Source organism: Physeter macrocephalus, chromosome 5 (assembly GCF_002837175.3).
Source record: "Physeter macrocephalus isolate SW-GA chromosome 5, ASM283717v5, whole genome shotgun sequence".
NCBI classification, from domain to species: domain Eukaryota; kingdom Metazoa; phylum Chordata; class Mammalia; order Artiodactyla; family Physeteridae; genus Physeter; species Physeter macrocephalus.
Genome location: NC_041218.1, coordinates 42405586 through 42418641, shown reverse-complemented (window position 1 = coordinate 42418641; position 13056 = coordinate 42405586). Strand labels below are relative to the sequence as shown.

At 36.4% G+C, this 13056-nt stretch overlaps 1 protein-coding gene across 11 annotated transcripts in view; it reads right to left on the bottom strand.

Moving 5' to 3' along the window:
* Nucleotides 1–13056, bottom strand: part of MATCAP2 (microtubule associated tyrosine carboxypeptidase 2) — a 99803-nt gene that overhangs the window by 46079 nt on the left and 40668 nt on the right. For 8 of the 11 annotated variants that reach the window (XR_002892557.3, XM_024128957.2, XM_024128961.2 and 5 more), the window contains 3 exons: nt 3420–3563; nt 2466–2598; nt 1611–1916 (listed from right to left, as the gene is read on the bottom strand). Coding sequence is in view for 9 of the 11 variants with exons in the window: in XM_024128957.2 (XP_023984725.1) it covers nt 1611–1916; nt 2466–2598; nt 3420–3563 (583 nt within the window). In the remaining 2 variants the exon portion in view is untranslated. The remainder of the gene's footprint in view (nt 1–1610; nt 1917–2465; nt 2599–3419; nt 3564–13056) is intronic. The other 3 variants (XR_002892558.2, XM_024128967.2, XM_028489892.2) reach the window with 2 other exon arrangements.

Genomic DNA, 13056 nt, shown 5'->3' with positions numbered 1-13056 from the left:
AATGGCATTTTTCACAGAACTAGAACAAAAAATTTCACAATTTGTATGGAAACACAAAAGACCCCAAATAGCCAAAGCAATCTTGAGGAAGAAAAATGGAGCTGGAGGAATCAGGCTCCCAAACTTCAGACTATACTACAAAGCTACAGTAATCAAGACAGTGTGGTACTGGCACAAAAACAGAAATATAGATCAATAGAACAGCATAGAAAGCCCAGAGACAAACCCACACACGTACGGTCAACTAATCTATGACAAAGGAGGCAAGTATATACAATGGAGAAAAGACAGCCTCGTCAATAAGTGGTGTTGGGAAAACTGGACAGCTAAGTGTAAAAGAATGAAATCAGAACACTCCCTAACACCATACACAAAAATAAACTCATAATGGATTAGAGACCTAAATGTAAGACTGGACACTATAAAACTCTTAGAGGAAAACATAGGAAGAACACTCTTTGACATAAATCACAGCAAGATCTTTTTTGATCCACCTCCTAGGGTAATGGAAATAAAAACAAAAATAAACAAATGGGACCTAATCAAACTTCAAAGCATCTGCACAGCAAAGGAAACCATAAACAAGAGGAAAAGACAACCCTCAGAATGGGAGAAAATATTTGCAAATGAAGCAAATGACAAAGGATTAATCTCCAAAATTTACAAGCAGCTCACGCAGCTCAATATTAAAAAAATAAACAACCCAATGCAAAAATGGGCAGAAGACCTAAATAGACATTTCTCCAAAGAAGACATTCAGATGGCCAAGAAGCACATGAAAAGCTGCTCAACATCACTAATTATTAGAGAAAATGCAAATCAAAACTACAATGAGGTATCACCTCACACTAGTTAGAATGGGCATCATCAGAAAATCTACAAACAACATATGCTGGAGAGGGTGTGGAGAAAAGGGAACCCTCTTGCACTGTTGGTGGAAATGTAAATTGATACAGCCACTATGGAGAACAGTATGGAAGTTCCTTAAAAAAACTAAAAATAGGATTACCATATGACCCACCAATCACACTACTGGGCATATACCCACAGAAAACCATAATTCAAAAAGACACATGCACCCCAATGTTCATTGCAGCACTATTTACAATATCCCAGTCATGGAAGCAACCTAAATGCCCATCGACAGACAAATGGATAAAGAAAATGTGGTACATATATACAATGGAATATTACTCAGCCATAAAAAGGAATGAAATTGGGTCATTTGTAGAGACATGGATCAATCTAGAGACTGTCATACAGTGAAGTAAGAAAGAGAAAACAAATATTGTATATTACGCATATATATGGAACTTAGAAAAATGGTAGAAACGAACCAGTCTGCAGGGCAGAAACTGAGACACAGATGTAGAGAAGAAATGTATGGACACCAAGGAGGGAAAGCGGCGGGAGGGTGGTGGTGGTGGTGTGATGAATTGGGAGATTGGGATTGACATATATACACTAATATGTATAAAATGGATAACTAGTGAGAACCTGCTCTTTTAGGAAATAAAATTCTGCTGTTTTATAAAATAAAATTCAAAAATTCAAAAAAAAAAAGACAATTATCCAATAAATCAGAAAATCTACTGTCAAGGGACACACACCTGGTTGGGAGGTATCAGTCCGTCCCCTCTTGGCTCGTACACAATAATCCCATCTTGTGTTGGGGTCCTTGACAAACTTTCCAATATCTTTGAATAATTCACAAAAAGACATGTGGCTGGCTCGATAAACAGTGTAGTAGAGGAGGGCAGCCCTCCATAAAAAGGGGTCTTTTCTAAACAGGACACTGTGAATACTTGCCAGTCCTTCCTCTGTTGGATTGTTTGGCTTTAGCTCATGTTTTTTACGGCCAGTCCAACTGTTCCATGGCTGCTGAAGGTTGTTAATACCTCGAAAATAATGTGTGCCTATGGAGAAGAAAAGGCACATGAAAAGTAAGAAATGCCATTCTTATTTTAATTCTTCTCCAAAAAAAGATTCTACCAACAGTTCTAAAACCAAATTGATGTGTACCTACAAATCAAAACAAAGTAGAAAATGATCTGACACTAATGCCCTTTGGTTTGAAGGAGTACACAGCCTTCAGAAGGATTACATGTCTCATTAGAAGAGGTATAACTTTTACAGCAATTAATTTTCTTTCTAAGAGTCGAATTATAGACTTGATATTTGAAAAGAATCTTAGAGATCACTTAATTCAATTCCCTCAGTTGAAGATGGGGGAACTGAAATCCAGAGGAGTTAAATGACTCTCCAAGCTTAATACAGCTATATGGTACCCTAAAAAATCTAATTTGAAAAGAGACATTAATATCTTAGCTTTAGTTCAAGTGACACCTAACAATTTCATTACTTTTTGCCAAATATTACTAAGAATAAATGCATTATAAACGAACAAGTCCTTGAAGTAATTTCTACTATTACAACTGAATAAATGGAGAAGGGTTGCCCCCTACCTATTTCATGCCTCAGCATTCCTTCCAGCCAATGCTCACGTGCGGTGCAAACATTGATGGTCAGTGTTGGACATCCATTTACTACTGTCATGGAAGCTCGGGAAAGCAGGTCCTCAGTGAGATGAACTACAATCTAAGGAGCAAGAGTTAAAAAAAAAAAAAAATATATATATATATATATATATATATATATTTACATATATATAAATTATATATACAAATTATATATATACGTATATTATATATGTATATATAATATATATACATATATGTGTGTGTGTGTATATATATATATATATATATATATATATATAAGACAAAACTAGAAGGCAGGGGGAGAAAGTTTTCACGGAAAACAATGGACCCATAAATTAACACCTTTTTCTTTTGTTTACACCATCTTGAATCTCCCAGAAACCAAGAAGATGAAATGCAGACCCTTGCAATTTTGAGCCTTTGGGAACTCAAGAACCTTTACTGGATTGAAAGAAAAGTAGACAGCTGTGTGGAGGAAGACAGAGAACTGAAATTGTGCCTCTGCAGTGCTCTCAAATATAGTCCCCCGAGCGGGAATAATGCAAAGGAAGGTACAGGAGCCAGAGTTCTGGTCACTGCTGGGCCAAAGCTTATTTTGAGACTGAACACTAGGAACTGGACATTAATAAGAGAAGTCACTGTGCCAAATCTCTTCATTAATAATTTTCATAAGCCAATTCACATAATCCTACAAGCTATACAAAAATGATAGTAAGAAAAAAGGAAAAACAAAAAAACTGAACATTAACAATTCAATGCAACAAAAACTTAGACTTATATTTAGTAAGAAATCTGGATGACTTATTTAATGAGTAAAATAGTGTTGGGAAAACAAAACCTGCAGAAAAAACAAACATGTGGCAGTGACCAAGAGTTAAAATGCTCAGTCAATTTGTCATGCTCACTCATGATTCATACCTCACCCATGCAGCCTTCTTTCATCATGTATTTCCTAACATGACTCCAGATTCGAGTTTTAGATAGCAGGCTACCACCAGTGGCCTGTTCAAATTTTTCATAGCTTCCATACTTTTGTAAAGTCAGTTCCATAATATTGATGGACTGTAAAAGAAACAGAGATAATGAAAAGTAAACAGCCTCCTATTACTTCGACATGAGTAATGAGCTAGTTATATTCTTATTTATCATGACCTGTTCTGTGTTTACTGATTTCCAAATTAAATTGCAGCTACGGTAACATATTTTTCTAATCCTAAACAGCTTTCGCTCATTTTCATAAATTTTTACAAACACCTGTGTACGTACTTACTTCTTAACACGGGATAAAGACTCAAGCACTGCACAACTGTCAACATCTAACAGGCTGAGAAGCTAAGGCAGAGTTCTCAGTTTCTCTTGGCTTCTCTAAGACCATCTGGTGGTTTTGCAGGAGAACTCAGAAGGTTTGTCTCCAGGCTAATTACTAGAATATAATTACCATTTGGATAAAGAAAAAAATTCCCAATTTTTAAGAACACACAGAAGAATCAACCATTCTTCTGTGATGATCCTATAGAACCTGATGTTTTCCTGGGCTACTACTCTTTGGCAGAAACACATAGTCTCAACATTACTAAAAACACTTTTATCTTTCATTCTGGGCAGGGTACTACCTACTTTTCATTCTTCATAAATTTTCATATCAAAAGAATATGAAAGTTGAGATCTTTTTCTCTAAGCACAAATATACAAAAAGACTAAAAAAACTGGTAACAAATCACAGATCATCAGTATCTATGGGAAAGCCACAAAAAAAGGAAAACGTAAGGAGGGAAAATGCTATTCAAAGGTCTTTTGGGAAAAAGCTAGAAAATTCAAATATATCTTATATGAATGGTGACAGAAGCTAGAAAATTCAGATACGTGATATTATATTGAGCCTATGCTTTCTAGCTGTTGTCAGACTAGTAAAGAGATTAAAAGTACAAGCTCTAGAGTCAGACTACCTGAGCTGACGTCCTGACTCTGCCACCTTCTGGTTGTGTGACTCTGGGCAAGTCACTAAACTTGTCACCAAGCCTCCTCATTAGTAAATGGGGATAACAACAATAATGTATACTGCATGGTTTTGTTGAGAAAATTTAGCCAAACTTTGTAAAGCACAGTGTCAGACATAAGTAGTCAATACATGTCAATTATTACATCATCATCATCATTATGTTACCATTCTTTATAAATGCCATTGTAGATGACATGCCCAACACAAAAACTACAGTAAAACTCATGTGCTACAAGTTACAAGTAAATATATATATCCCCACAGGAAAAATATATATTACTAATAAACTAGGAGTGAATCATAAAGTTATCATAACAAGAAATGGCTTCAACAAGTTTGCCTGGCTTGCGTTCCCAAAGTTGCTATTAAAAGCCTTGATATTCAAAATGTGGTCCAAAAGCCAGCAGCATTGGCACTGGCATTGTCCTGGAAGCTGGCTTCAAATTTGGAATTTTGCCTGCCTCCAAGCTACGTGCATACTGAATCAGAATCTGCATTTTAACAAGATTCCCCAGGTGATTCATGTGCACAGTAGAAAGCCAGAAGGATCTCAGAAAATGGGAACACGGCAAATACCCCAGAGGCTAATTTATTTATATGACAACTAGGGTAATTAAAAGAACAAATTAGCACATAATTAAAAGCCCATTTAGCAGATTAGCTAAGGTATTTGCATACACCAGTCTAATGGTCACTAGTCATCAATATATCAGAGTTACAAGAATGAGAAAATTTGCCTTAATTCCATAAGAGACAGAAGTGGTACCTTCTATACTGAACTTATATTTAGACCTAAAAAAAGTTAAAGAAATTTTTTATTATAACTTGTGTGTATAGGTTTTTAAAAGTATGTACTTAACTTAGGATAAAGCTAGCTTTTCTAGCAAATGTTTACTCAGTAGGAAAATGTGGTTATCTGGTTACTATTTATTATAACAGTCTAGAGACTTTAGAAAAACTTAAATACAGGTGACCCTTGTTATCATCAATAAATGGTACTTAGTAGAAGGCTATTAAGTATTCACACTCATAATAAGTATTCGTTCATATTCATAATAGGGAACAAAGATTTGATTGAAAATTTATCCTGAAAAAGTACCCTATAAATATAAGATTTTAAAAAATTACCTTGGCAGTTTAACAACACTGAGGCAACCTTTATACCTATAAACTAATTATTAGATAATCAAAGAATGAATAAAAATAGTGGGAGTTTTTTTGGGGGGGATGTAATTTTTCTATCAAAATGATATGCAATAGCACATCATTTTTCATTGCGTGACTTACATGGCACCATCATGGCAGCAATCCTTCATGAGAGCTACATGGATGTTCCCAAAAACTTATCTTAATATGTCATGTACAGTCATTCTTCACTGAAGTGCCCATCCTGTTGTCATCTCTAGATATTTTTCTTTATTAGTTTTTCAACTGGTCCAACCTAGACAAATTTGTCAGTGACCACACAGATCTCCAGTATCCTTCACTGACTTCCCTGCATTAAATAGACCCCAGCACAGAGAGAGAGACAGTGGTTGGATAGGTGAATAAATTCAAGTTTTAAGAGAGAAGTCAGGAATGTTCAGTGGTTACTTCATCAGTGAACATTTTTGTGTTACAACAATTTCTGCTTCCTTATGCAACCTCTTGCAGGCCACAAAAATTTTACAAGTATGATCTCAATTTTGGGAGGAAAAAAAAAGGCAATAAGCAATTTTAAAAAGGCACAAGGAAGCCTGGAAGAATATACCCAAAGGCTACATGATATGATGTTCACGTTTGAGAAGGGATAATGTGTTGCACTGATGTTTAATTATTTGCACTATACAGAAGTTTTCAAAATGGTTTACAATATGCAAAGGAAAAAGTCATTTTTTCCAGCTTCACTGAGGTATGATTGACAAAAATTGTATATATTTAGGTTCTACAATCATGTGTTTAAGGTGTACAATGTGATGACTTAATACGGAGGTATGATTGACAAAAATTGTATATATTTAGGTTCTACAATCATGTGTTTAAGGTGTACAATGTGATGACTTAATACGGAGGTATGATTGACAAAAATTGTATATATTTAGGTTCTACAATCATGTGTTTAAGGTGTACAATGTGATGACTTAATACGTGTATACACTATGAAATGATTACTACAATCAAGTTAATTTACAAATCCATCACCTCATATAGTTACTTTTTTTTTTTTTTTTTTTGGTACGCGGGCCTCTCACTGTTGTGGCCTCTCCCGCTGCGGAGCACAGGCTCCGGACGCGCAGGCCCAGCGGCCATGGCTCACGGGCCCAGCCACCCCGCGGCATGTGGGATCTTCCCGGACCGGGGCACGAACCCGTGTCCCCTTCATCGGCAGGCAGACTCTCAACCACTACGCCACCAGGGAAGCCCTAGTTACATTTTTTTAATGTGGTGGGAACATCTAAGATCTTAGCAAATTTCAAGTATACAATATACTATTATTACCTATAATCATCACGCTATATATTTGTTTTTGTTTTTGTTTTATGGTACGCGGGCCTCTCACTGCCGCGGCCTCTCCCGTTGCGGAGCACAGGCTCCGGACGCGCAGGCCCAGCGGCCATGGCTCACGGGCCCAGCCACTCCGCAGCATGTGGGATCTTCCCGGACCGGGGCACGAACCCATGTATCCTGCATCAGCAGGCGGACTCTCAATCACTGCGCCACCAGGGAAGCCCCATCACGCTATATATTAGATACCCAGAACTTATTCAGTTTATAACTGAAAGTTGGTACCCTTTGACCCACATCTCCTTACAAGTTTTTGTTTTGTTTTTTTTTACAGGAAAAAAGAGTTCATCCTCTCCTCCTAGAGCTCAGAGAATCAATATCTGTATCACTTTAAGAATCAAGCTTTCACACACCTCCGCATGGTTAACACCTTTAAGAGGGAATAAATTTTAGGTCCAATCTCTCTTCTCCATTAATATCATCATTTAAGTTAATCAGAAAACTACATCTCCCAATATTACTTGGTGGGAGATTCAAACAAGCAGCAGCTTGATTATTTTTCTCCAATCATCACTTTTTTTTTTTTTGGCCGTGCCTTGCAGTTTGTGGGATCCTAGTTCCCTGACCAGGGCTTGAAGCCGGGCCCTTGGCAGTGAAAGCCCAGAGTCCCAACAACTGACCTCCAGGGAATTCCCCAATCATCACTTTCAATTTGCCATCCAGCATATCCCTTTCCTATCTTCAAATAAACCTCAACCAATTTAACTTCCAAAAATGTTCAAGTATTAAAAGAAAAAAAAAAGTCCACTTCAAGTTAATTTAACCCAATTTAAAACATAAATCACATATCCAATTAAAGCTCTTTCCCCTCCCCTAGGCAGGGTCTGGCCTGAGGCCTAAAGAACCTTCACTGGGAAAAGAAGGCATAATCAGTGATTTGATTCCTTCTCATCTCTCCCCTATTTCCACGGCCTCTCTTCCCCTTCAGTATATTGATAGCTGGGAGGAAGGAACGAACAATTCCCATATAACTGGTTCAGCTGTGGTCCTCCTCCTTTGACTCTAATGCTGGGGGCAGGCCTATTATAGCAGGTGCCTCCACTGCACAGCTTACTGACTAGCCTCCTTCCAACAGAATCTATGCAAGAAGCTCCCCTGGAGTGGACAACTACCAAAACTATTTCTATGAAATTTAAAAGCACAAGAGGAACAACCTAAAGATTTAACTTAATCTAATTACTGTATACCCATTGCATGAAATATATGCAGTCAGTTAAAATAATGCTGACAAAAAAGAAACGCTGACAGCTTTTAACAGCATGAAAAAATATAGACATGTAAACAAAAGTATGCTAACTCAACCATGAACATAAGGCATGGAACAAGGAAAACACACTAAAATGTATTTTCCTTTCTTTTTTTCTTTAAGTATCATTGATTTACAGTGTTGTGTTAGTTTCCGGTGTGCAGCAAAGTGATTCAGTTACACATACATATCTATTTTGTTTTCAGATTCTTTTCCCTTATAGGTTATTACAAAATATTGAGGTATAGTTCCCTGTGCTATACAGTAGGTCCTTGTTAGTTATCTATTTTATACACAGCAGGGAAAATGCACTAAAATGTTAAAAGTCGTGACCTAGAGGTGGTGGAATTATAATAATTATTCTCTTCGCCATACTTTTCTAAGTTTCTGCACTAAACACATATTTCTTTTACAACTGGAAAATATTAAACTGTTTAAGTATCCTCTACTTTGGAATCTCCAGGCCTTTCTTTTCACTATCTAGTTACCTTCTCCCACTTGCCAGTTAGTCATTGATATCCCTTCTCCAGAGTATTTGTATTTAAAAAGGAAACACATGAAAATATTTAAAAATTCAAAAAATATCTTCTATGGTAGATTTTTAGGCAGAGCAGACTGCTGGTAGACAGAACTGGTATGGCTCACATTCTTGAGGTCTACTCGAGCAAGCAGCTACTTCCCTCATCCATGTGGAAGTCTAGCCCCAATTTATCCATCAACATCAAATATATTCTCTGCTTCCTTCCATTTCTAAGAATAACAAATATAAACAGTAAGCGATGCAACATAATAGTTTCGCTAATCAGTTTTAAAACTCCTGGCACCAGAACATCTTAATATATACCTATCCTACTGTCCAGATCTTGGATCCCTAGTCTGCATGAATCTGACTTTGCACTTTTCCATTTTCCTACTTAGCCAACTCCTCCATCACTGTTAGAAAATCGTATAATATAATCTACTTTTGAGTTCCATAAGAACAGTTATCAGGTGGGATAATGTTTCTTGCTGAAAATGGATTGAAACAGGCTACCAAACATACTTTTACCTTTTTAAAAACATTGGACCAAAAAGATTACATATTTTTGCTAAATTATGAATCAATATATTATCTCTGCTCACAAATCAATCATTCCTAAATCCTTCCTCTTTACAATACTATTTTAAAGCTTTGTATATCTTACAGGCATCAAAACAAATTGATTTTCAGAGAACTCAAACCTGAAGCACAGAGGAAATAAATGCAAAATGAGCAGTTGTTCAGTGTGAATGAAATGGTCTTATCTCTCTCCAGATCTGGATGTCATACATAATGCTACACAAAACAGAACATCAGCATTCTTCACAATGTTACTGCCAGCTCATGACTTTGAAGCATTCTTATTTTTTTCTATTAAAACAAGAAGAGTAATCAAATTATTTTCAATAAATGGTGCTGGGACAACTGGATACAAAGAATAAAATTGGACCCCTACCACATATCATACACAAAAAATTAACTGAAAATGGATCGAAGACCTAAATGTAAGAGCTAACGCTACAGAACTTGTAGAAGAAAGCAGAGGCATACATTTTCATGACCTTGGATTAGGCAGTGCTTTCCTAGATTTGTACACCAAAAGTACAAATAACAAAATAGATAAGTTGGATTTCATCCAAATTAAAAACTTCTATGCTTCAAAGGACACCATCAAGAAAGTGAAAAGACAACCCACAGAACAGGAGAAAATGTTTGCAAATTTCATATCTGAAAAGTGACATATCTAAAATATATAGAGAACTCCAACTCAATAATAAAAACACAAATAATCCAGTTAAAATATGGGCAAAAGATACAAATAGTTTTCCAAAGAAGATATACAAATGGCCAATAAGCACATGAAAAGATGCTCAACATCATTAGTCATCAGAGAAATGCAAGTCAAAACCACGAGATACCACTTCATACCCACTATGATGGCTATAAAAACAAGAGTTGACAAAAAAAAAAAGAGTTGGTAACAATGTGGAGAAACTGGAACTCATATATGGCTGGTGGAAATGTAAAATGATGCAGTCACTTTGGAAAAGTCTTCCTCAAAAGGTTAGACACAGAATTCCCATATGACCCACTACTATATGATCTATGATCTCCTACCATATGACCAACTACCACATGATCTACTACTAGGTATATACCCAAGATACCTAAAAACATGTCCACACAAAAATCTGTACACAAATGTTCATAGCAGCATTGTTCATAATAGCCAAAAAGTGGAAACAACCCAAATGTCTATCAACTGGTGAATGGATAAATAAAATCTAAAATATACATACACGGAATATTATTCAACAATAAAAAGCACTGATACATGCTACTATATGGATTAACCTTGAAAACATGCTAAGTAAAAGAAGCTAGCCACAATGCACCACATATCGTATGACTCCATTTATGAGAAATGTCCAGAACAGAAAAATCCATAGAGAGAGAAAGTATCAATAGATTGATGGCTGTCTAGGGCTGGAATGGGGTGGGGCTGGGGGTGAGTCACTTGTAATGAATACAGTGTTTCCTTTTGGGGATGATGAAATTCCACAAATTTGATAGTGGTAATGATTGCATAATCCTAAATATACTGACAATCACTTAACTGTACACTTTAGATGGGTGAACTACATGGCATGTGAATTATATCCTCATAAAGCCATCATTTTAAAAAGCAATAGTAATCAAACAGCACAGTGTAATATTTAAACCACTAATTCAGAAAAAGAAAAATCTTGATATAAAACTTACAGCATTGTCTTGTATGATATAACAAACTTTGTGAAAAATCTCAACACTGTTTAGTAATCTACTTTTGGTTTACTTGCTGATTCTGTTTGCTGTTTAGCAATTTGGAAATCTGACCATCAATCACAAGGCACTTCACAGTCATGTGCTAAAAACCTATTTCCCTTTTCAAATGCAGTTTTCACTCAATGAAAAACTATATACAATAGGGACACTAATACGATATGAGTCTGGGTGATACTGTGGAAAGACTAGAAGTCAAAAGATCTGGTTTTACGTTGGTGCCCTACCTTTTACTGACTGTGTGATCTTAGGTATGTCATTTTACCTTTCTCAGGTTTAGTTTCTTCAGTGGCAAAGTGGAGATGAAAATCTTTGTGCTACTTACCTCACAGGGTTGGTGTGAGGATGAAATCAGAGATAGAGACAGAGAGTAAAAGGGGGCGGGGGGAGAGAGAGAAAAAGAGAAACTATGAATGTGTTTTATAGTCTGTTTCCCAAATGACTGTATGTAGTATTTAAGGTAATTGATTTGACCTCTATTCAATCTCAACCCTCTCTTCATTCCTCTCATTTTCAGTAAATTCTAATATCTAGAACTCTGACCCTCTTCACCCCCCAAATACTGAATAACCCCTAGGAGATCACATAGTCCTTTTCTTTAAGCCAGTGTTTTCCAAACTGGCTTTTTTTTTTTTTTGGAAAAGCGGGTGAAGAGATATTATTTTTAAAAGGGTCCCATGGCCAAATGTGTTTGGACTAAAAGTTAAACAAGACTCTTCTAAGCCTTTATTAGGATACTACATGTGGTGAATATAACAGTTTGTGTTTTCCACCTTATATGGCCATCTTTTTCTCATGCAGTATTCCTCAGAACAGTTTGAAAATGCTTACTTCAGATAAGGATGAGGTACACACACATTCTGGTACTTTGAGATTCTCAGAATGAAATAAAAAATTCAAAATATTGAATGAATTTTTCAATGGTGGCTATTTCTTCTTGGTAGCAAACTAGGTATATAAAGATTTGGATTACTCAATCAGGTCTTTAGGCCTCCATTTAAGGTACTGTAGCCACAAAATGATGGGACACTAGAGCAGTCGTTACACACTCAAATACCTTCAGCTGCAAGCAGTAACCTCTCTGTAAAGCTACTGAGTATATGACATCCGGGAGAGGAAACAGAAGAGCATCCTTATATACCAATGTTTTAAAAAACACTGAGCTGACCCCCCCAAAAAAAAAACAGATGTGTAAGCTGAACTTGACCCTTTAGCCACAAATTTGGATCCACTGTTTGCAGACTACTTCACTAAATTTCTAGCATACCATTAATAAGGATCAGTCATTCACTCATCTCTGTGGTTACCTTCTTTGTGCCAATCACTGCTTTTATTTATATATTTTAGAATCTAAGTCCCTGTCTGACCAATAGACAGAGATTACACTGAAATTAACATAATTTAATAATACTCTGTTGGATATATGAATGAAGCATTGTGAAAACATAGAGAAAGGTAAACTGAAGTGGGGGCATAGAGGAAACAGACGGCATTCCAGGTAAAAGGGGATAATATTGTCAAAAGCATACACAAAACAAAGAAAGTGAAATACACAGTTCCTACACCTCCAGCCTAGGAACAAGGAGACTCATTCATTTAGTGCTAGGAACTCTGCTAGATTCTGGGAACAGTTGAAAGACATAAAATACACTTTTATAAAAGAGGTTAGTCTAATGGTAAAGGCAAAAAAAGAAACTTAAGGATGATAACAGTGTTATAAATGTCATGATAGATAATTTGCACAGGATGCTGTGGGAGTATAGAGTTGACTTTGGAAACCTAAGCATGACCCAGATCGTGAAAGATGAAAGGCCTGTAGGCCACGATAAAGATTTTGGACTTTATCCTGAATTATGAGGAGCCCTAAAGTTTCCCGGGAAGGAAAGTGACACAATCAGATTTGTACCTTAGACACTGACAGCAA